This window comes from Melopsittacus undulatus, chromosome 1 (assembly GCF_012275295.1).
Source record: "Melopsittacus undulatus isolate bMelUnd1 chromosome 1, bMelUnd1.mat.Z, whole genome shotgun sequence".
In the NCBI taxonomy this organism is placed as follows: Eukaryota; Metazoa; Chordata; class Aves; order Psittaciformes; family Psittaculidae; genus Melopsittacus; species Melopsittacus undulatus.
Genome location: NC_047527.1, coordinates 75,228,586 through 75,253,445, shown reverse-complemented (window position 1 = coordinate 75,253,445; position 24,860 = coordinate 75,228,586). Strand labels below are relative to the sequence as shown.

At 34.8% G+C, this 24,860-nt stretch overlaps 1 protein-coding gene across 2 annotated transcripts in view; it reads left to right on the top strand.

Moving 5' to 3' along the window:
* The window catches only part of DNAH5 (dynein axonemal heavy chain 5), a 110,988-nt gene that overhangs the window by 64,088 nt on the left and 22,040 nt on the right, over positions 1-24,860 (top strand). For both annotated transcript variants that reach the window (XM_005153361.4, XM_031052856.2), the window contains exons 48-62: positions 579-701; positions 1,558-1,771; positions 2,402-2,625; positions 4,680-4,875; positions 8,552-8,724; positions 11,371-11,501; positions 14,140-14,293; positions 15,336-15,603; positions 16,189-16,420; positions 17,844-17,958; positions 18,217-18,393; positions 20,701-20,904; positions 22,153-22,332; positions 23,194-23,331; positions 23,916-24,051. In XM_005153361.4, coding sequence (XP_005153418.2) covers positions 579-701; positions 1,558-1,771; positions 2,402-2,625; positions 4,680-4,875; positions 8,552-8,724; positions 11,371-11,501; positions 14,140-14,293; positions 15,336-15,603; positions 16,189-16,420; positions 17,844-17,958; positions 18,217-18,393; positions 20,701-20,904; positions 22,153-22,332; positions 23,194-23,331; positions 23,916-24,051 — 2,665 coding nt within the window. The remainder of the gene's footprint in view (positions 1-578; positions 702-1,557; positions 1,772-2,401; positions 2,626-4,679; positions 4,876-8,551; positions 8,725-11,370; positions 11,502-14,139; positions 14,294-15,335; positions 15,604-16,188; positions 16,421-17,843; positions 17,959-18,216; positions 18,394-20,700; positions 20,905-22,152; positions 22,333-23,193; positions 23,332-23,915; positions 24,052-24,860) is intronic.

Below are 24,860 nucleotides of genomic sequence, written 5' to 3'. Positions count from 1 at the left end.
AACAGTGTAAAAATGCAGATATTTACATTTGCAATAATGAATAACAACACACGGTTAAGTAAGCTTTCACTGGTATAGAATAAATAAAATCTGGACCTTAAGAAAAATGGAGTAATGGAAAGATGATGAGAAGAAAAGTGGTGGTAAGTCTAGTATGAAGTAAAGTTATTTCATCAAGTGTATTTATGTTTGTGAATTTACTCATCACTGTATGCTTTTATGAAGTACATTGATGTATGCTGGAAAGGTCTTCAAGATTCATGTATTTCAGCTCTGACAGATTATTGGTTTAATATTTATTGCTAGTAGTTATCAATTTTTCAGATAAATTGAAATGGTATCAAATTTATGAAACTGTTAGGCACCTACATTAGACATTTGTTTTGTTACCAGCCTAATGCTGTATAGTATATTTCAGGCACTCTAGTTGAACTGGTGCAAATAACTGCAGTAGATGTGTTGTCTAAACCTTCCTTAGTAAAATTCTGTGTAGCAAAATCATCAATATGTTTAAACGTTTGAATCTTGTACAAAAAGAAGGGCTGTTTGTAACTATGCTAATAATTGCTTTTTAACAGCGTACAATAGAAAGTTATGTGGAGAAGCGCATGGGTACAACTTATGGTCCACCTGCAGGCAAAAAGATGACAGTCTTCATTGATGATGTGAATATGCCCATAATAAATGAATGGGGAGATCAGGTTAGTTTGTAAGAAAAGAAAAAAGGCCAAAGATATTTTCTTATTTTCTTTCTTTCCTTCCTACGCTTTAAAAATGACTTTTCTGTCAGGCAGTAGGGGTAAGTTTCATATATAGTGCTTGATTTTTAAAGCTTCTAAAAGACCCCATAAAGTTTTATATTTTCCTGAATTCATTCAAAATAAATATGCTGACTACAAGAAGCAGTTCAGTGGTCCTCAAAACAAGCTTGTATGATTTTAACAATATTTCTAACCAACACTCATTTTTTAATAATAAAAAAATAATACCAAAAAAACCCCATTTGGCACATAAATTTTGATAACAAACTGGCTGTGTGGACAATAATTGAAATAGTAATAATTTTATGAAAGTAATTTTTTGGAATTCTATGGAGAAAATTCTGTGTTTGCAACTTCAAATAATGTTTGTGATTGCTGAGAATGGAAATTTCATCAAAATATTTGGTAGCAAATGCAGCTATTGAAGATATATTATCTTGGGTTTGCTTAGAACAATTGTAAGTTTTGTGCTAAAAAGGAGAAGTATTTCCAATATAACAGTATTGGAAATCATGCAGTATACAAGCAAGAGTAATTTGAAGTATGAAGGATTAATTCTAAGCTAGGGATTCCCCTCTCCTCCAGGATTTTTGTCCACTGGTATTACCAATGAAGAGGACAGTCTAAATATGCTTATTCCTAACAGTACATATTCCTCCTGAAGCAAATAAGCAGGAATTTGGGTGAGAAAATAATATTACAGTCTTTATTAGGTCTTTCAAATGAATAAGTGTGCTTTGTATTTCATTTATTTCGTGTATAATATTCTGCTATATAATACCTGATTATTTTACAGGTCACTAATGAGATAGTTAGGCAGCTGATGGAGCAGAAAGGATTGTATAACCTGGAAAAGCCTGGTGAATTTACCAACATTGTGGACATTCAGTTTTTGGCTGCCATGATCCACCCAGGGGGAGGTCGCAATGACATTCCACAGAGGCTCAAGAGACAATTTTCTGTATTCAACTGTACTCTGCCTTCTAATTCTTCTATTGACAAAATTTTTGGTAAAGGAAAATCAGCTTTGTATCCATCCCTTTTTTGAAAATGGTAGTTGATTTTTCCTTATCTCTCTGTTTATAATCATTATGATTAAATGTGAGGCTTAATATCCCTCTGGTTTGTTTCCAAGCATATTTTCATTCAGTAATCACTACTCACCTACAGTTTCATCAATCCTTAAGTTTTCCAGGTCTAGCCACATCTTTGAATCTTCTGGTATGCAATGTGTTAGAAGAGTGGCATGAGGGTCATTCCTAGTTGTAGTGAGGATGCTGGAGAGATGCTAAGGTCTACTGTTGCTAAGAATGAGTAACTAATGAGTAGACTTTCACAAATTACAGGATCATTGGTCTCAGAAAAAAGATTGGCTATTCAAAGGCTGGGGAAGATATTTTAATAGAAAAAAAAGATCATTTTTAACAAACAGTTAATTCAGAGATACATACCCAGTGAGCTGGTAGCAGGATGGTGTTAAGATCAGGTGAATCAAGATTTGAATAAAGACTGAAAAGCCATTTCAACTAACTAGAAAAAGGTTTGGGATTAAAAGTGAAAAAGTAATTTACGAAGATTGTTGCTTTTGTTTTTTCACTAATGTGCACTAATCTTTCAATTGGCAATTTTTTCCCCCACAGGTGTAATTGGACAAGGGCATTATTGCAGTGAGCGGGGATTTTCAGCAGATGTGAATGAAACAGTAGCCAAATTGGTTCCACTGACACGCAGGCTGTGGCAGATTACCAAGCTAAAAATGCTGCCCACGCCAGCCAAGTTCCATTACATCTTCAACCTTCGAGACCTCTCAAGGATTTGGCAAGGAATGCTGAATACTACATCAGAAGTGATCAATGAACCGAAGGTAAGTTCAGCACATGAGTGGTTTTGTTATAATTAGTGTGTAATTAGTGTAGCAAAGAGGGTGGAGAGTCATCTTCTTGGCATTTCTCATTAAAAAGTTTTTCAGCTTGTTTTGAGGTGAAGTGTTTTAGTTCAACTTTTACAGTGGCAACTGAAACAACTGTGTTTCATAAATACAACAAAAAAAACGCATCTTTTGACAAAAGAGAGTTTGCCTCTCTCTGCTCATTCTATTACTGACTATGTCAGTGACACTAGATATAGGTCCATAGTGAAACACACGAAAATAGAAAAGTACTGTTTGGCACAGGTTATGGGAACATAACCTTGAAAACAAGGGAGTTAACACAGCTGTTAGCAAAAGGGAGTCTCATACCAGTTGCAAAGCACATGAGATAATGGTCTGTGATGGCTCTTCCCTGAAAATCCCTCAAAAGTTCTTACCCCCAGAGGCCCTTTTTGTATAGCTGACTACTCCTTCTGATGTAGGCTGGCCCCCTGCAATGGAACGAGTGTGCCCTTTAGCTAGCATAAAAGCTTGAGCCTCATGCAATGTGGGCAGGCAGATCCTCATACCACCAAGGTCAATGTTGCCTCCACGGGGACACCCGCTGAGGCTGAGCCTGCTACCTCTCACTGCAATGATGTCACTTAGAGCTGGTTTCCTGATCATCATCACATGGTCTTATGGGTTGGTAAGATAAACATTCACCAAAAATATCCACCGCTGTTTCTTTTACCCTTTGCTTGGCTCTTCTTCCCTATCTTTTCCTATTGTAATTAAACAGTTGTTTTTTCTCCATTGTGTCTCAGCTCTCTCTCAACCTAGAATCCTCAGACTCTGGAACGCTGATAAATTCCAGTTGTTTTGAAAAAACAGAAGCACTGAACTTATTTTAAAATAATGAAATGTGTATATATTGATTAAAAGTTCCTCTCTCTCCACTAGTGTCTTGAGGCTTTCAATCACTGCCTAGTAGCTGTTTAAAAGGAACTAGTAGTAATGAGCCATAGTTATTCCTCTTTTTTTATTTTATTTTTTTTTATAATCCACCTTTCTTCCAGAAAAGCTCAACATTTTATACATCCTTTCTCTTTTAATTGTTTTAAGGAAGAGTCATTTAGTGTTTTCAGCACTGAAACACAAAGTGTTGGAAAAGCCACATTTATGGTAATGATGGAAAATTAGTTATACATTTGGGTTATATAATCACTTAATGTTTAATGGACTTCCCTTGTTGTTGAATAAGGTCCTGAATTCTATTACATCTAAAATTTGTATTTTAGAATTTATTTTAATTTCCAAAGCTAAAAATATTCAGCATGACAATTATGTGTATAAATTCTAAATTAATTCCATTACGAGTATAAAAAACAATTGCTCAAAATTTAATTGTATAAATTTACATATTAGTTCTGAGACTTGACATAGGATGTGTCATTTGTACAAAGTGCTGTAGGTTTAAACAAGAGGCCTTCAAAGAGTACTTGGAAATTTTTCTACTACTGTGTAGTCATAGTGCAGGATCAAAACCTGTGCTGCCAGGATTCAGAACCTGTCAGGTTTTCCTTCTTCTTTCTCTGACCAAACTGAAGGACTGTAAAGGTATATTTGGAGATAGAATAATATGAGCACCTATTCCTTTTTTTTCCCTCCTCTGTAAGTGCTTAGGATATACTATTGGGACTGACATCTATGTTTGGGATGAAATTATTCATGTCATGATGCTATTATTTCCACCCACCTTCTACTTAATGACAAGCTAAAAAAAGTGGTTGATAAGTGCATAAATATATGTTAACAAGTATAGGTATGGTCTTAAGGCTAGGGAAGAAAAATCTTAATTTGGTAAATACATTCCAGTTCAGAATGCTAGAGTAAGACTTCTTGCACAGTACCTGAAAGTAAGCTTAAAATACTGTTGGTCAGAATGGATAGCTCAAAGCATCTCTCCTTCATAAACCCCAACATACTACAGTTTCTTTTCTAGCATTAGGATGATTTTAAAATAAATAAAAATGTCAGATTGAATTTTTTCTTATATATATGTACAGGTGCTGATAAAACTGTGGAAGCATGAATGCAAATGTGTTCTTGCTGATCGTTTTACAACTTTGGAAGATGTAAATTGGTTTCATGCAGCTGTGGTAAAACTTCTTGAGGAAGAGTTTGAAGAATCAAAAGCGTTGCTGGATTCTGACATTGATGCATTCTTTGTTGACTTCTTAAGGGATGCCCCTGAAAGAGCTGGTAAAGTTGGGCTCTGGTAACAGTGGAGATGGCAAGAGTAGGGAAGGGGATATGATAAAATAGACACTAATAGAAATATGTCTTAAAAAATGCCTAGTAAGTTTATGCATTAAGGGTGGTTGTTCTGTCCAGTGACTTTGAAGGTAGTTTGTTACCACCTGTGGCACATCTTTATATTAATGGGATTCTTAAGTCCATATTTATATCCAGGTTACCTGTATCAGAGAGCCTTTCTTTCATTTCCATCAATGTGGTAGGTAGAAAGAACTGTCAAATAGCGAGCAAAAGTCTAAGTTATTCTAAAATTATGAAAGAGTGTGTTATGAATTACTTGAAGTGATAGGGTTGCAGTACTAGATAAAGAATAACACTCTAACCACTATCCTCTGGAAACCAGGTAAAAGAGTACTGGTTCTGGGCTAATCCAGTATTTAGGGAATACTTGATGCACGATTTCATAACAAATGAGTATTATCTCAGAATCTCCTGAATGTTACTAAAACCTTTTGAATTACCCATATGGCTTACAGCAATGTATTTGTGTCTTTCAAATGAAAACACTGTGTCATTAACCTTGCTAAATGACCTGGGAATATTTGTTACTCGATGAAAAAGAACAGAAAACATTTTTTTAGGTTCTGGGGAAGATCATTAATATTGGATGATTCAATTATGGATATTCATGTCACTGTAATGGTGGATAGTGGAGGCAATAAAAGGTTGGTATGTGATCAAAAGCTATTTAAATATCTTCGATAATTGCAGTAGTCAGAAGGCAATGACAAAGGAGAGTAAAGGACAGGAAATGTTTGATTGGAAGGAATAAAAGAGAAGCAAAAAACAAATTGGTGTGAGAAAGTAGTAAAATAGATCCTTAAATCCATTCGACAGTACTGGAGACCATTGTTTTGAAATGAAAAGTAAGCGCTAAAAGAAGCATGTATTTTTCCAATTAACTCGCTTCTTGTTTACACTTTAAATGTAGCTGCAGTGTAATGTGCCATTTAGCATGAAACTTTATCTAACCCGCATTTAGAAAGGGTATGTTTTGTCCTCAATATGTTTGTCAGAGCCTTGAGAAGCCCTTTCTGTTTTGGCTATTAGTGAAAAGAGTTATTTTATTTTAATTGTCCTTTTAATGGAATTTAGTATTGCCTGTTATGATAGAAGTGTAAGAAGGGGAACTGGATTTCTGAGCTCCTAAATATTTAAAAAGTTACATCTGACATCAATTTCCAATAACCCTCTGCTCAAGTCAGCGATATGTTTACATATACTCCGTCTCTGGGTTGTACAGTAATAACATATTTGTCCCTGAGATAAATACACAAAGACTTGGAATTAAGTACCTCAAACATCAACTTATAGATCTTAGCTTCACAGAAATTTAGTTGTGCTAGTGTTCTTTAAACCATCAAAGTGTTCAAAGCTGGTTTTTATCAGTTTTGCCATTGTTATTTAATGCTTGTGATTATGTATCTTGAGACTATAAAAACATCACCACAATTTAACTCTTTGCTGTATTCCTTAATAGTTCCCCTTCAGTAGTGAGTTGTTTAAGTGTCTTATTCAACTTGTAAGAAACTTACTTCCTCCTGGAATACTCATTTTCTTCAACCAGTTTTTTTTGCAGGTTAAAATAAGAAGTTGGTTAATGTTATTTAATCTAAATCTAAAAGGGTGTTCATATATGCAGAAACAATACAGAACTGTAGAATTCTAAAATTAAGGTGACTTCAGGCATACACAGAACACAATGCCAAGGACAGCTGAGTGATAATTAACAACCAATTTATATTGAGAAGTTTGGTTGTTCTATAGGAAAAAAAGCCCCATTTATATAAAAGTGTGAGGTTTCGGTGGTGGGTTGTTTTTTTTTTCTTGGTTGGTTGGTTTGGGGTTCTTTTTAGACCACTTCTAATTCCTTACTAAGAATTAAGGAAATATTTATTTTATTGGAAGGATTTATTTTAATTCCATCAGTTACAAATAATACTGCGATTATTTATTTGATATATTAATAAATATCAAATATCAATAATTTGATATAATTAATTATATTTATTTGATAACTAAGAGGAGGCTTAGCTAAGCTGATTTTTAGTAATGACTGACCTATGGTAACTCATAACTGGATAATAAATCCTGCATCATATAGATCATGAAGTCTTCAAAATAATGGAGCTATTTGTATGTAAATAAAAGAGAAATTGTACCGCATCTACTAATTTTTTGTGGAAAAACAAACCAATCAACCAATCAAAAACCACCATGATGTCTGCTTGTGGCACTGCTCCAGTGAAGTCTGTCAGTTATTTGCTGGTGATACATGGGCTGTATAAGCAGTGAGATGGATTGAAAATTGGCTGAGTGGCTGAGACCAGAGACTAGAAGAAATTCTAACAGAAGACCAGAAACCTGTAGTGTACCCCAGGGGTTAATATCAAGTCCAGTCATCTTCAGCACCTTCATTATTGATCTGGATAATGGAGCAGAGCATACACTCAGCAAGATCCCAGATGACACAAAACTGGGACAAGGAATTAATGATATGTCAGAGGTTGTGCTGCTGTCCAGAGGGACCTTTACAAGAATCTTGTAAGGTTCAACAGTGGGAGGTGTAAATCCCATGCACCAGTATATACTGGTGTTCACCCACCTGGAAAGCAATTTTGTAGAAAAGGCCCTGGGGGTGCTGGTGGGCACCATGTTGAACATAAGATAATGATGTGCCTCTGGAGGGAAAAAAAGGTTAGTGGCATCCTGGGCTACATTAGAATGTTTCCAGCAGGTCGAGGGAAACGATCCTTACCTTTTAATCAGCACTGGCGAGGCCATACTTGGAGTGCTGTGTCCAGGTCGGTGCCCCCCAGTACAAGACAGACAGGGACACACTGGAGACAGTCCAATGAGGAGCTGAAAACATGACTAAGGACTCTTGAATGAAGAAAGGCTGAGAAAGCTGGGACTGTTAGGTCTGCAGAAGAGAAGGCTTAGAGAGATCTTCTCAATATATATAAATTCAAAAGGAGAGGACAAAGAAAGACAGAGCTGGGCTCTTCTCAGTGGTGTCCTTTAAATATGATTAATGCTTATGAATGGAAAGAGGAGATCATTTCCTTTGGGTGGTGAGGATTTAAAAGCTCCTTGTTGCTTTCAGATAATTTGCTGAAACAAACGTATGCCTTTTCACAGTGAATATACAATTTTTTTTTTGTTTTTAGTGTTTTTTTAGGTAATCATTCATTTTGGTAGTTTTTTTTTGTTTGTTTGTTTTTTCCACTAGTGAAATTATTTAATCAACTTAGAGTGTTTTTCCCTCACAAACTTTTTTTAATTGCAGTATTTACTTACGTTGATTCTCTGGGTCTACATTTGCTTCTAGCATTTAAGTTAATTTCATTTTTTCATCATTGAAATTTCAGATGTAGGGAAAGAAGGCTCCTAATTTTCTTCTGGTTTTGTCTCTGAGAATTAATCAGCTGAACTTGCCATTCCTTGTAGGCAGGGTATAGGCAGCAATCTCATATATACATTTAATATGTATTGTTACATATAATAATCCTGCTTCTGGGTGATTAAAGAGAATTTTAATTACTTTCACTTCTCATTTCCACATTGAGCCTTTGTTAATCATTTAAACTGCTAAGATTTTATTACCTGTTTTTTGTTTTAGGTGAAAAATCAGAAGAAGTTAATTTAGATATTCCCAGAGTATATGAGCCAATTTATTCCTTTCATCAGCTGCGGAATCGTTTAAATAAGTTTTTGCAAGCGTACAATGGGAATGTCCGTGGTGCTGGAATGGACATGGTTTTCTTTGAGGATGCTATGATTCATTTAGTCAAGGTACAGACTTACTAGATTGCCATTTGTTGTTGTTGTTCACTTGCTCTCATTACCTATGAGTGGAGGTATGTACAAATTGAGGCAAATTCCTTCTAAAACTGAAGCAAGTTATGTATTGCTAGTAAATATTTTGTCTGTCACTCTAACTAAAACTCATCTTTTCTGAAAATGTACTTGATGGAACTATTCTTTTATAACTATATTTTATGTCTGATGAGATCATGGTCTTCAATATTCTAACACTATTTCAACTTTTCTTCCTGCTAATTCTTCTGAGAGCCCTTTCTCTTTTTGGAATGAATTAAATGAAATTCAGTTTAGAAACAATTGGTTGCTTTTGAAAGAGTAGGCACAGCTGAGTATAAATAAAGGTATAAAAGTAGTCCAAATTTCCTTTGTAAATAGCCCGTGTGTTTACTTACTTTAAAATTCCTTTGAATGTAGATTGGAGCTGACCATAATTTTTAGCACAGCACAGCTTGATATGATTGCCAACACAGAATAGGCTTCATACAAAAGAGAAGTTTTTTTTCTTTAATAATTATTATTTCTCAGTTACACCATGACGTCATCATAGAATCATAGAATGGTCTGAGTTAGAAGGGACCTTAAAGATCTTCTAGTTCCAGCCCCTCTGCCTTGGGCTCACACTAGACTATGTCGTCCAAGGCTCTGTTCAACCTGACCTCAACACTGCCAAGGATGTAGCCACTTCTTTAGGTAACCTGTTTCAGTGCATCACCATCTTTACAGTAAAGAACTTCCTTATATCTAATCTGAACTTCCCTGTTGAAGTTTAAACCCATTACTCCTTGTCCTGTCACTAAAGTTCCTGATGAAGATGTCCTCTCCGGCATCATTGTAGGCCCCTGCATATGTTGGAAGGCTGCTCTAATGTCTCCACACAGCCTTCTCTTCTTCAGGCCAAACAGCTCCAGTTTTCTTAGCTGTACTGCTTATAATAAATTATTAAAATCTTAAATTTCATAAATTATTAAAAATCATAAATATAATTAATGATTTAAAAATATTGAATTGTACCTTCCTAACAATATAATAAATATCAAAGCAAATAAAATTTAATTATAGTTGACAAACACATTGTATCTTCAGTTTTCAAAATTTTGGTTATAGATACTTGTAATCTCACAAAATTAGTCCCTTTCCTTGAAGGTCTTCTCTCCAGACTGGATCATGTTCTCCTATAGATTTCTTTAGGAAAATTTTTAAAGCTAAGAAATATCTTACTCAGAGAATAAGCAAAACCTTCCTATTTACTCTGCTTGGCAACATCTAATAGCCATAATTGAAGTGATCAGCAATATTCCAAGGGTGCTGTGCAAATCTATTTTCTTTCTCTGATTAAATACTTAGTATGCTTAAAGCTTCATACTTGTTTTTATTTTTGCTTATAAAACATTAACTTATGAAAAATGACTAGTACATTCCCCTCAATACATAAAATATATGGGTTTACAAGTGCAGAAATTGGCATCTCTCAATTTTTTACGAGCTTGAAAAAAGTACATTAGAGGAAAGGCAACTAAATAAGTATCCCAGGCTGCTTATTAGCGTGATGTAACTCTGGGAGCATCAGATGTTCAAGATAACAAAGAGAACAGGAGCCAATACTCTGTGTCATTACTTGTGCAGAAGAGACCAGCTGCTAACCAGCTGGTTGGTATTACCTTGCATTTGAGGGTCAAGTGGCTCCATGCTGTTCTGGAAATTAATGTAGGTTTTTCTGTATGAGTACCTGTCCATGTGCAACTGATGTGGTATGGAGCAAGTTTGTCTCCTGTGCTTAAAGGCATATTTTCTCAATATCAGGTAACAACATCTAGCTGTTTCCAGATTTCTTGGCATTGTTTTTGCTATTGACAGTGGCACAAGTGCTTCGTGCAGTTCACAGCACTGAAATTTTTTTTTGCTCTGAATTGCAAAGGGTCTTTTTGTTTACACTGCACTGCTCTAAATTGAAATGTGGAGCAGGAAGTAACTGCTGCTTTTTCCTTTAAAAGAAAGAATGAAATGGAAAAGAAAGGGAGACATACCTGGGGGATGTTCTGCTGTTATCAAATATTCACACTGATATTGTGCTTTTTTATAATCAAGAAAACTGGAAGCTTAAGGAGTTTGATTATAAAGGCAGTATTATTACCTGCTGGAGAGAATACGCGAGACTGTTTGTCCTGAATTTAACATGCCTGGGACAGCTTGTCTTTCTGGTCACAATGAAGGGGTCTGGAGAAATGAGTCTTACTAAATCTGTTAAGAGAGTATGGTGTTCGGAAAATTATTTCCTTCCAATTTTTATAATGTGTCATGCTATGACAGCACATCACTAACATATCATTGTTGAGATTTATGTGTGCTTTGTGGAAGTGTAAGACATAATTCCACTGTTAATCGAAAGTTCACAGGGATTGTATCAAGTGGTTGCTAAACTATTGAAAGGTTTACAGAAAATATTGCAAAGTGGAAATATCCAGAGAGTATATTAATAATAATATAGATTCCCTTAATTAAACCTTGAAAATTTAATTTGTTCTACATTTCTAATATAAACACATTACTGCAGTAGCACAGGATTTTTCGGTGAGCAAGTTTTACACATTGTAGCAATAAATGACTGATCTTACACAGATTTCTCGGGTGATTCGCACTCCTCGTGGAAATGCTCTTTTAGTTGGAGTTGGTGGATCAGGAAAACAGAGCTTGACAAGATTGGCATCTTTCATAGCTGGCTATGATACATTCCAGATAATGTTAACAAGGTGAGCATTAATCAATATGTAAGTAGATAAGTACTTTGTGTTTAAATTCTTCCTAAAAATAAAACAGGCTTCCAGTCTCTGCAATGGGAGAAAGAACAAGCTAACACAGACTGAACAATGTTGCCTAGAGTGGAAAGATGTGAAAATCCTTAGAGACCTATTAACTTTGCTTGATTTAAAATTATAGAACTGTTCTATAATTCTGTGATTTTATACATTAAGTCTGAGCTATTACCATCTTTGGAATAATAAACTGTCTTGTCTCTTTCACAGAATGAGAAGGATTACTCACAGTGTCGAGTTATCTTTATGTCTTTTTACACAGTACACTAAACTGTACTGAAATTAGTTGTAGATGGCATCTATCCATAATGCCTTTATGAGTTTATCTTTTAATATTTGAAATAACACCTGTGTGAGGAGGTGAAATCCTCATCTCTGCCCATTAATTTGGTAGATCTCATTTATATGTCAGTATTTTGGCAATCTTGCCAAGTGTATCTTGCTTTATTTAATATTGTTCAACCAAATGTAGTTTCTTGCAGAATAATTTATGAATGATATAAAAAATAAATTGTAACTCCTCTGAATATTTTAGGATGGGTGCCTCCCAAGGTGTCTGTAGGACAAGTTAATGTGCAGAAAATATTTTTGATGCTCAAATACAGTGTCATTGTAGAGAAGCTAATTTTTTTTTAGTTCTTTTGCAGCAGTGTTGGCTGCAGCAGAAATTGTAGATTCACATGCAGGAATGCCTTCTGGTGAGGATCTTGTTGAGAAATAAGAATGACTTCAGGAGAGATTACAGTACAGTTCACAAAAGAAGCAACAATAAATTGTTCTATATTGTTCACAAAGACTTATGAAACCACTAGAGTGTGAAATATTGGTGTGTAGCTTTCTACTTCAAGTTGCCAGAGGATCTATATAAAACCCATGAAAAAAATCAAGTCCACAAAAGATCTGGGGAATCCTTTCACCTGAAAGCTTGTAAATCTCATGTGTGCACCAGATGAATTCAAGAAGCTACCATAAACAATAGACTGAGTAAAGATTTGAGTAAACATGATTTTAGGAAAGACTCATCAAAGATTCTGACAAAACATAATCCTGCATTGCAAGCTACTTGAAGTTCTCAAGGTGTAGTTCTCCAGGGTCAACAAGCAAGTGTAGAAGTGTGATCAGAATTCCATCTGATTGATAGGAGTTTACTCTGTAGTTTTCTAACTTTATCTGAAACACATCTAATCACTTGTGCCAAAATCCCTCTGGGAAAAATTTTGAATCCTTTTTGGATAGGTGTTTTATTTTCCCTCTGTTAATTGGTGAGTTGATAATAGTTGATAGAGTTGATAGAAGACAATACTTGTAAGATTTTAAATGGTTTCCTTTAGTTCACCAAAGTAGATAATAGTCATAGTGCTGACTCTAACTTCGAGTATGTTTTTTCAGGTTAGTATTTTTGTCTAATTTTCAATAATTAAACGAATAACTCTTCCAATCATTATTTCTCCCTGCAGCTGAAACAAAAGTGCATAGAATATTTGTGTCTTTTCTGTGTCTATTTCTAATTTTAATGGTGTCTTTGAATTGGAAATGTCTTATTTACAAGCTCATGTATGGGACCTTATCTTGGTGATTGTGGCATCTTTGTGGAAATGCATAAAAAATATCATCTTAATTATCAAAATAAATATTGTAAATCAGTTGTATTTATTTCCTGAGCTCCTTTCTAGTAATGAGCAGCTGCAAAGCAGGTTTTGATATTTCAGGTCATCCATGAGATCATTGTGGTTACACAAGCAACTCTTAATGAAGTTGCATGCAACCACTTCTCTGTTTTAATTCCCAGTGGGCATCCTAGAAACCTCAGCTTTTATTGCAGTCCTTTATGCAGCCAGAGAGATCTTTCAGGATAACAATGTGGATTGGTTTTGCGTGGCAAGGTTTTGGTAGCAGCCCATCTACAGGGGTGGATTCTGTGATAAGCTGTCAAAAACTTTCCCTGTGTCTAATAGAGCCAATGCCAGCTGGCTCCAAGATGGACGAACTGTTGGCCAAGGCTGAGCCTATCAGTGATGGTGGTAGTGCCTCTGGGGTGACATAGTCAAGAAAGAGAAAACAAACCTGCTGAGGAACAGCAGCTGGAAGAAGGGAATGAGAATACATGAGAGAAACAGCTATGCAGACACCAAAGTCAACCCACCACACCTTGTCTAATATTTTTAATGCTTTTTTTTTAGTCTCTCTTTTATCTTCGCTGCTGCATCTTTCCTTGTTTTAAAACTGATGACTTTCACCAAAAGGCAAACTAGTTTGAGTTTTTTAATCAGTCAATAAAATCTAAAGTATCTTAATGCACCCAGCAGTTGACAGAATCCTGTGAGACAATACCTGTGCTTTCATTTTTTCAAGCAAAGGAGAAATAAATAACATGATAAAACTTCAGATTTGGGGAGTTTTTTTTGTTTTTGGTTTTGGCTTTTTTGGTGGCTAAATTAAAATTCCCAGACTTTGGCACCATTTTACCCTACATTCCAAGATATTGTTTTTTACTTAAATTTGCCTGTTCTTTTTCTTGTAACTGGAAACCCGTTTTGAAAGGAATGAGTGTTAGTAAAGCTTTCCTTTTTTATAGATCGTACAATACTTTAAACTTGATGGAAGATCTGAAACTCTTGTACAGAACAGCAGGACTACAAGGCAAAGGCATCTGTTTTCTTTTTACAGACAATGAGATCAAAGATGAATCTTTCTTGGAATACCTGAACAATGTTTTATCATCAGGAGAGGTAAGATGCCTTCTTGTGGTAATTTTTCTGCTTTTAAAATTTTATAATTCTGAAGTAAAGTAACCAAATTTATTTGAATATTCTTTCATATCTCAAGGGACAGACAAATCTTAAAACACAAGTGCTTTTCATCATTAAATTATTATAAAAAGGGGACTTGATGAATTATATTAGGTTAGAGTGAGACAAAGCTATTGTAAAACTAAGAATGAACATCATCATTCTATACAGAGAAATTGTCAAATTCAGACCCTTTTAAAAGTGTTGACAAGTTGTTAGTGACATGAAAATAGTTTTAAAAAATAATATTGCCTGTTAAGTTAAATATTTCATTAGTATACAATCAAGTTCTGTATGGTAAATATATGTCCAGAAGGGATGGGATGGCTTTAACAATTTCTATTTGTTTATTTATTTATTATGTCAGGAGTGTGTTTCAGAGGGATTTCGGTGAGTTATTAGAAGAAAGCAAAACCATTGTATATGGATTCTTAGAATCATAGAATAGAATCACAGAATAGTTAGTTGGAAAGGACCTTAAGATCATCTAGTTCCAAACCCCTACCATGGGCAGGGACACCTCACACTAAACCATATCACCCAAGGCTTCATCCAACCTGGCCTTGAACACTGCCAGGGATGGAGCATTCACAATCTCCCTGAGCAACCCATTCCAGCACTTCACCACCCTAACAGTAAAGAATTTCTTCCTTATATCAAGTCTAAACCTCTGCTGTTTCAACCCGTTTCAACCTGTTACCCCTTGTTTTTTGTTTTGGGACTGTTTTGTTTGCTTGTTTGGATGCTTTTTTCACTCAGGATAGTGGGTTTTACATTTAGAGCAAGTTAGATTTCAGTATTTTTTGATGGAATCAATTCAGTCAAAGTTCTTGGTTAAGGGCTTGGGGAGTGCCCTGATAGCTTCAGTGTCTGAAATGTATGTACTTTCCTGAAATGCTATATGTTAAATGAACCTTATGCTATATACTTTATTTTCTATCATCTCATAAAGCATGAAAAAAAATCTTCCTCTTTCTCAAAGGTGTCAAATTTATTTGCACATGATGAAGTAGATGAGATCATTAGTGACCTCATACCTGTCTTCAGAAAGGAACATACACGTAAACCTCCAACCAGTGACGTTCTTTATGACTACTTCATGACCAGAGTTCGTCAGAACCTTCATGTGGTTCTTTGCTTTTCACCAGTAGGTGAAAAATTCCGTAATAGAGCTCTGAAGTTCCCTGCTCTTATTTCTGGATGCACTATAGATTGGTTCAGTCAATGGCCGAAGGATGCTCTAGTGGAAGGTATGTGTAGGTTTTGTCTTTGCAGATACTTATTTCTCTGATCTGTGGTCATGAACGTGTTTAAATTGCCAGCACACAGCAGAAGAAATTTATTTGGTTCTAAAATTTGCTATAGATTCTTTTCTTCTTCAGATCTTGCTGTATTAGGCTGTTGAAATATTTCTAACAGAAGTAAGGCTTCAAACACAGTTTGAAGAAAAAGTGCTCTGGAAGATGGCTTAAAGGCATTAGTAAAGGTTGCAAACTTTTACTAATGAAAGAGTTTATTAGTGCCTGTGCCTGTGATCATGCATACAGAAGAAGGCTGTGATCATCCACTCCCTGGTAGATAGCAGTTAAGTGGATTGAGAGAGAGAAAGTAGTTAAACACTCTGGAGGTGAGAGAGTGCCAGATCCTTGTCTATACTTTTACTGAGAATGTGGAATAATGTTAGGAATCTGACAGTGGGGGAATAAAGGTGATTGGAGTTTCCTAAGCTTGGTGAAAGCTGACATAATACATGCTGATGTGTTTTATATTGCCTTGTTTATGAGCTAAGAGGTTTTCCTGAATATTTATTTACATTTATGTTTTTCTTTCTTCAGTATCTGAGCATTTCCTATCCTCATTTGGTATGGACTGCACTGCTGATATAAAGAGGGAAATTGTGCAGTGTATGGGCTCATTCCAGGACGGAGTGGCAGACAAGTGTTCTGACTACTTTCAAAGATACAGACGTTCTACACATGTGACTCCTAAATCCTACCTGTCCTTTATTCAGGGATATAAAGCCACATACAAAGAAAAGCATGCTGAAGTGCATACATTAGCGAACAGGTAAACTGCTCAGTTTACTACCGGTTTTCGATAGTTTTCTTCCCCAGATAGGCATATTCTGATACACTTAATTTCAGTGCATGGCTTGTCTCTTTGCACAGTAAAAGGATTTGGTTTTTTATTTCCTAAAAAGATGTAAAGTTGTAACTCGAGCAAACATTATAGTTGCTCTTGGTATATAAGTTAAAGACTTTATGTGTGGACAGGTTAAAAAGGTAGTGATTTGTGAAAAAGAAAGGTGGTGGGGAAAAAGGTGAATATAAATTATTTCCATGTATTTTTCATGAGTAAAAGAAAACATTTACATATAATTTCATAATGTATTCACAGTAGCTTTTACTGTACCAGAGAGTAACATTTTTTTTTGTATCAGGAGTTTTATCCTCCTGATATGAATGTTTAAATAATACCCTTGGCATTTTTGGTTTTGTGATCATAGAGCCCAGTTGAGGCTGCTGAGCTCAATGCTGTAGATCATTAAAGTGGTTTTGATATATTCTTTCCCCTTTTCAGATGCTTTGTTAAACTAATGAAGTCTAGTTGCAGATTTATCTTCATGTCAGAAATACTAAAATAGAATGTAAAATTAACATTTAGTGTATCATTTGGCAACACTGTTAAGAAAAACTGTCTTCTCAGTTTTGAATATCTTGCTTTCTACCTTTTGATGCCTCAAATGTACTAGTTTAGTTCATGTGTGTCAACTTGTTTCACTTAACCTTAGTTGCTTAGTCTGAATTGCTTTGGCAGGTGTTACTCTCTTCTCCTGTATTTACTTAGTTGTCCAAGTGCTGCTTAGTCTTTGCAATATCAACCTCTGTATAACCCGCTTAAACTTGTCTGAAATGTCCTAAGTAAAGACTTACTTTCTGATAGACAAAAAGGACTCCTGAAGGGGTAATTTAGGCTGAATGAGAAAAGTATCTGTTTTCTTATGCTATTTTTCTGTTTTTCTCGGTTGTTCTCAATTTCAGTATTTTGATTCTATTAGCCTATTCAATATAATTCTCAAACATAAAATAGTGATTTTTAGATATTTCTCAGCATTCTAGTATGCAGAAAATGCTTTCTGCTGTATCATTCAGTCCCTTGAGTATCAGGTTGGAGCTCAGCAGGGATGATGACATATATAGAGCCAACATATGGGATTTTTATGCAATAATAAAAGCATATTATTTGAGCTAAAGTGGGTAAAATTTCAAGGCACAGATGCTTTTTGTATTAATCTTTATTGTTCACTTTCTGATTCTGAAGACATAGACACTTGTGTGAAAGTTACTGTCTAAGTTTAATTTTTGGTGTAAAACATCTTTTAAAGTGATCTTTGCTTGATTTGATTTATTCTATTCATAGTATAATTTGAAAAGTGGAGGTTAAATTACATAGGGAATTACATGCTTCTTATTTTACTTTTCAACTCCAGAGTGAATACTGGATTGGAAAAATTGAAAGAGGCCTCTGAGTCAGTGGCTGCTCTAAGCAGGGAGCTGGAGGTAAAAGAAAAGGAACTTCAAATTGCCAATGTAAAGGCTGACATGGTATGTGCAGTCTTCAAAGTGTATTGTTGTTTGATTTTTTCCCCCTTTTTATTTATTCTATTTTGAAAAACTAAGCAAGTAAAAGAAAGTTAAGTGTTGGAAAAAACGTATCTTAGAAACTTAAAATAAGGACAAAAGAAATCTTGTTTGAGTTTTCTGGTTCTGGAATTCAACAGATGAAATTTTACAACAGAAATTAATACATTCTTCCAACTGTTATTTTTTAATATTTGGCATGTGGGTTTTCTCACGTTTTAGGTATTGAAAGAAGTTACTGTAAAAGCACAGGCTGCTGAGAAGGTAAAGGGTGAAATTCAGAAAGTGAAAGACAAAGCTCAAGCTATTGTAGACAGTATCTCAGTTGACAAAGCCATTGCTGAAGAGAAGCTGGAAGCTGCTAAGCCTGCTTTGGAAGAGGCAGAAGCAGCGTTACAGGTTAGTCCTCAGACCATGTATAACATTATTTTACTGCTAAGAAGATGGATTTCTTTGAAAACAAATATAAGGTTGCATAACTCACCAGTTGACAGAAAATATAAGCAAATAAATATACATGTTTTGAAGCTTTTTAGGTTCAGTTTTGTTTTTCTTATTCCACCTGAGTATCAAGTCTGAAATAGACATTTTTTTCCGAAAAGGGCGAGTTTTAATTTTCATTTGAAACTATAGTTGATATATGTTGTGCTGCAGGTCGTTAGACCAGTAACAGATGGTAGCATTATAAAACAACTTGTGTTCAATGAGTGAAGTGCCTTCCATATACAAACAGTTGTTCTTCCATCCAAATCTAACCTCCTGTTTTATGTTTTCATCACTGAATTGCATTTTGAATAAATGTTCTGATCCACTCTTCTCTGCCATCTTAAAAAAAAAATTTCTTTTTTTCTTATGTGTTGTGGCATTACTCAGATTTCTAGTGTTCATCATGGGACTTCATGTTCTTTCAACATATTCTTTTTGTAAAGCTTTTAAAGAGAGTTGTAATGCTCTACCCACATCTTTACATGATGCATCATTAGTGATGAAAAAAGATTCTTTTTTTTTATCTTGCATACTATTTTTTTATGTCTGCTCAGCTGACTAAGCAGTTAGAAGGAAGCTGGTACCTCCACAAAAGACTGAGGGACAGAAAAACCTCAAAAGTGGTTATGTATATTTATTGCCAGGTTTTCCCTTGCGCTTGAGGGGCTGCCAAAAATTGTAATAGATAAAGACCATTGTGATGTTTCTTCAAAGCAAAGTCTTCAAAATCTAGTATAAGTAAGTTTTCACAGATCGGCTGAATGTATGACTTCACTTTGAGGGAGAGGTGCTTAACAGCTCTGCCTGCCATGATTCTTGAAGGGCAGAGGGGAAGTGTCTAAATGAAAGCTGATGATATGACAGCTGATAAAAGTGGTATAAGAGAGCAGGTCTGGATCATAAATTCCTGCTATTTAGCTACAGGAGAAACATACCCCCTCCCTCCTCACCTCTCCAACAAAAACCCCAAAGGTGGACAAGCATTCTGGCAAATGCATAAACAAGCAATGCTAACTGGGCAATGTCTCAGGTGTGAAAAAATTACCAATGTACTGTCCTGCATCTTATTACAGCTGGCTTTCTGGTTTTGGCTAAAGTTATGAACCAAAACTGTACTGCTCTTCTTGAAATTTAGGATTCTAAGAAAAGAAAATCTGATTTTAATGAAAAGCTCCACTAGCATTATTTGGCTTAGTATTGAAACTTGTGCATTTGCTATAATAAATTGCTTTGTCTGTGCCTAAAGGGGAAAATTATCATAAAAGCAAGCCTATCAGCATACATATCTATATTCTCAACATGCATTCATTCATTCAGAAATTCCTTTAAGTGAGAAAAGTATCTCTATGAGACTGTGAAGGACTGCATCTTTCAAAAAATGAAATTGTGATAATTACAGATTTATAAATTTCCAGCTAGGGATTCCTGTAATGGAATTCTGTTTGCAGTGTAGACAAATATCTATTAAAATATTTCATAAATATAAAGGTCACTCTCCAGACTAAGAAAACTTGTGGTTGGTTATTTCACTTAATTTTTACATATTTCAGGACTACTACATGTGACATTATGAGAGAGGTAGGTACAGAACTGCTTACAAGTGTTTTTACACGTATAGAGAGATTAGTTTTTTAAAGTGTGAGTAAGAATGGCTAAAGTTCAATAAAACTAGTTGCACTTTACCCTGCATTAAAAAATAACACATTAAATGCACCTCAGCTTCCAAAAGGTCACAATGTAACATGGGTTAAAGTTTCCACACAGATCTGCTGAATTATCAGGTCCACACTGAACCCAGCGAGCAGCAAAACACTGAAGGGAAACAAAAGGCAGGCAGAAGGAAGGTGATCAAGACGATCTGCAATAATTTACAGTCCCTTTCTTGAAATATAGATACAACTAATAATAACTTTCCTTTATGAATTCTCAGGGAGGCATGTGCTAGACTTGAAGCATGGTGTCATAGCACCTGCAATAGCCTACTTTCTTACTGTTTGCCATTATTGTATGCAGGCTGATTAAACTGCCTGTGAATAAACAAAGCTGCTAATCCAAGTTATAGAACCAGTCCTGCCCTTCACCAATTGCCATTGTTTTAATAAAAAATAATATGAATATATATTTTTTCTTCTCCAATGAATTAATACAGTTGGTGAGATTGTGTCTATGTGTTATTAAAAGGTAAAGCAATTATTGCTATTCTTTGTTTTTAAATAACAGACAATAAAACCTTCAGATATTGCTACTGTCCGCACACTGGGTCGACCTCCTCATCTCATTATGAGTATCATGGACTGTGTGTTACTGCTCTTCCAGCGGAAAGTGAACAATGTGAAAATTAATCGGGAAAAATGTTGTACTATCCCATCATGGCAAGAATCTTTGAAACTGATGACAGCAGGGAACTTCTTACAGAACCTACAGGTGCTTGTGCAAACTTTTTGATATTTTCTTAATCATAGAATCATAGAATAGTTAGGGTTGGAAAGGACCTTAAGATCATCTAGTTCCAACCCCCCTGCCATGGGCATACTAGGAAATAGGTGATAGTTTTTTTACTGGTGTTCACAGAAGGATAAATGTACAAGGGGAGTCAAGCATACAACAGATCTGAAATGTTAAGGGGTTAGAAAGAAGTATGTCATAATGAAATAAACTTGAATCCTTCTGGCAAAGTCAGGTCGTAAATCAATTATAGTTTCTCCTAAGTAAGGCAATGAAATTACTTTCAGTGACAAATGATTCAAAGCTTTAAGCATTTGGTTTGAATAGCCATTACTTATCTGTTTCATTAAAGCTGATAGAAAACATCTTTTTTTCTGATACCTAACTGTCCATAAAGTTTCAACATTGCAATGTGTGCAGTTGCTTGCAAAAGTGTAGTTGATTATCAGGATATACGAAATCAGATTTTTTAAAAATTTTGGAATTTCGTCTCCATAGCATGCATCTAGAGAAACAGGAAGAGTAACTGTTGAGTAAATACCTGCTCAGAATTTAAACTAATAATATTATGATTAATTTACTCAGAATAATTCCTATCTTGTCCTGGCCCATTGGATGTTATTACCTCTGATTTCTGAGTTTGTTTAATCTGTCTCTTGTCCTGCAGGAAATTACAGATGGCAGGCTTGGCCAACTTTGTATGTTTGGTAGTGCCATAAATGCCATTTATTGTAACATTCACATTGCATCCACTCTTAAGGATTTTTAATTTACTGAAAGGCTTCGGCATTTCATTGCTTGTGCATAAATAAATCTATTTCTGCTTCAGGGAACTATTTTTTTGAATTTGTCAGTGATGGCCTTTCATTATACCTTGTAAATAAATCTTTAAAGAGCAAAATTATAATGCATATTTTACCATCAAAATGAAGTTGAGAGAGAAAATGAAGAGCTTTCAGGAATGAAAATAGAAAAAATACTTTTCTAAGGAAAGAATCCAAATAGTTCTTAAAACTGAAACATTCCAATAATGAGTTAAGGTAATTTAAGTAGAAGATAGCTGTCTTGCCCTTGGAAAGGACTGTCTTGTAGAATGTATGTTTATGAATCAGAGCTAAGCTTTTTTTCTTTTTTTTTTCTTTTTGAAGATATCTACTTACTCAATCTTTTAAGAAAAATGTAATTTTAAGTAGCATACCACTATATTTTGGATAATTTCTTTTTCAGCAATTTCCAAAGGACACAATCAATGAAGAAGTGGTAGAACTTTTGAGCCCTTATTTTGAAATGGTGGACTACAACATTGAGACAGCCAAGAGAGTATGTGGGAATGTTGCTGGCCTTTGCTCATGGACCAAAGCTATGGCTGTATTTTTTTCAATCAACAAAGAAGTATTACCTTTAAAGGTAAGTCTGTTAATCAATGGGAGACATACAACCTCCCTTTGCTCCTTTTCCCCACCTGTGTGTACTTGAGGATTTCATCTACTGGAAACATCAGCTGCCTTATTCTAAATGGTGTATACCTCTGTATGAATTTATTATCATGACAATAAGAAGTCTACAGTAAAATATATTTGAAATGTGCTACCACTTGTAAGTTGTCAAAATTATGAAAGAATGTGCAGTCTTATGCCTCTATGAGTCTTCTGACTGGGGCAGCTGTTATTTAGGTTAATTCACTATTGCAGTTGCTTTAACTTAATTAGACAAAAACTCGACATCTGGTTCCTTTAATATTCTGGAACTCAGTTCACAAGAAGACAGGGAGTCTGTCTATCAGTGTTGTTAAAAAAACCCCAGCATTAATAGTTGTTAAAAGGCAAGAATGAAAGTCAGGAAGAACATGGTCAAGCATGACTTTAACACAGAATAAAGAATGACTGAAAGTGTAGCAAGATTTGTAGTTAGAGGTATTATTTTTCATTAGACAAAGCAAATTGGTTGGAGAAATCAAACAGGCTTCTAATGGTACCAGTCTCTTTTGCAGGCTAACGTTTTATGTCACATAGAGAATGGCTGGTATTCCCAGAGGCTTTTCTAATTACTTTTTCTAATTGATGTTAGACCAACTGCTTGATTGCAGCTACCTGCAGTAAGAAGTCAGTTTGTTGTAAAATTCAAATAAAAGGTTTCCAATGCATGATAAAGGCTCTATTGAGCAGTTTGATTTTGAAATGTCATACAGTAAAACTCTTTGATATGCATTATATCAACTGTTTTGAGATATTGTATGTATGAATACACTTACATTTGTATGTTTCATAGGCTAATCTAGCAATCCAGGAGAATCGTCTAACCACCGCTATGCTGGATCTGCAGAAAGCTCAAGAAGAACTGGGTGCCAAGCAAGAAGAATTAGATATTGTACAGGCAGAGTATGAAAAAGCGATGAGAGAAAAACAGGTTAACTGCTCTTTACAGAAAAGAAGTTGCCACTTTAAGGAAAACTGAATGCATTCTCTCTTTTTCACTATTATTTCTTGGAAAGGATGTTGATGGATAGAGGATAAGAGAGAGATATTATTTGGATACTGACTCTTTGGATTCCATCTCTCTTTTTTATCTCTGATCCTTTCACTCCCTCCCTTCTACCTACTTAATATGTATTTTATTCAGATTATTTGTGTAGTGCCTACTACTGTAGCATCAAATTTCATTAATGTATGTTATCTGTGTATAATGTGCTTGAAATTATGGGCAGAATTTCTGAGACTTAATAAGTACTAGGGAGTTTGCATATCTTTTAACATGTATGCCAACATGAAAGTTAAGAGCAGATAGTTGAATCACATTAATAACAAATGTTACTATTCTGTCCTGATGTGTTTTTTCCATCCCATTTTTCCTTCCTTATCTGCATAGTGATATAAGAGAGAATATAATTTTAGGCTGTTGTTTAACTACTGGTTTAATTAAATGTAAAGGTTTTTCTGGCCTATCAGATAAATAACTGTAAACCATTTTTGTTGGTGTATGGTTTTCCTTAGACTTTACTTGAAGATGCTGAGCGTTGTCGTCATAAAATGCAAACTGCCTCAAGTCTGATAAGTGGTTTAGCAGGTGAAAAAGAGAGGTGGACAGAGCAGAGTAAAGAGTTTGCCATGCAAACTAAGAGGCTAGTGGGTAAGTTCATATTAAAAAAAATAAAATGCAGGAATTGCATATATTATGCATGGACTTCAACTTGACATATATAACATGCAGTGTGTACCTGGGTCACTGATGTTTTATGTGTGTTGATGTTTGCAGATAGCAGTACAAAGAGAGTGTTATGTTAGCAAGTGAAAATAGAATGTCTATAACTGAGAATACATATAGATGAGACTGATATTCAGGCAGTGACAGTTATATGTAGAAATCAATATTTTTTAATGAAGTTATTAATAATCATCAAAATTTTTTTTCCTAGAAGTGAATTTTTATTTTGTAAATATGAACTTGGAAACTAAAGTACTTTGTAATAAATAATGTATTAGTTAGATCAAGTAAATGAAATTTATCTTGTCCTTTAATGTGGACTGAAATTTCTTTTCTGACTTTTGTCTTGAAATGCTGTAAGAAGCATGTATTATTGTATAGGTTATATTTTTTAATATAAGCTTATATATTTTATATATTTATATATCTATTTTATATATGCTTATATATATATGTATTTATTATATAGTTTTTATTTTATTTGATGGTATAAGGTGTATATGTGTATTATTAACTTGCTAGAACTACAGGATAATTCTACATATACTTAATTTTTTTATAGATAACTTGAAAAAATCTAAAAAATATTAGTACCCTGTAACAGTGCAGTACCTTACTGAGTTTGAATCCTGCATTGTTACTTCAGAGGTAAAAAAAAACCCAAACTTGTCATGAAACTTGGGGGGCAGCTTCAGATTAAAACTTGTCACGCTTAATACCTCTATAATGTTGTC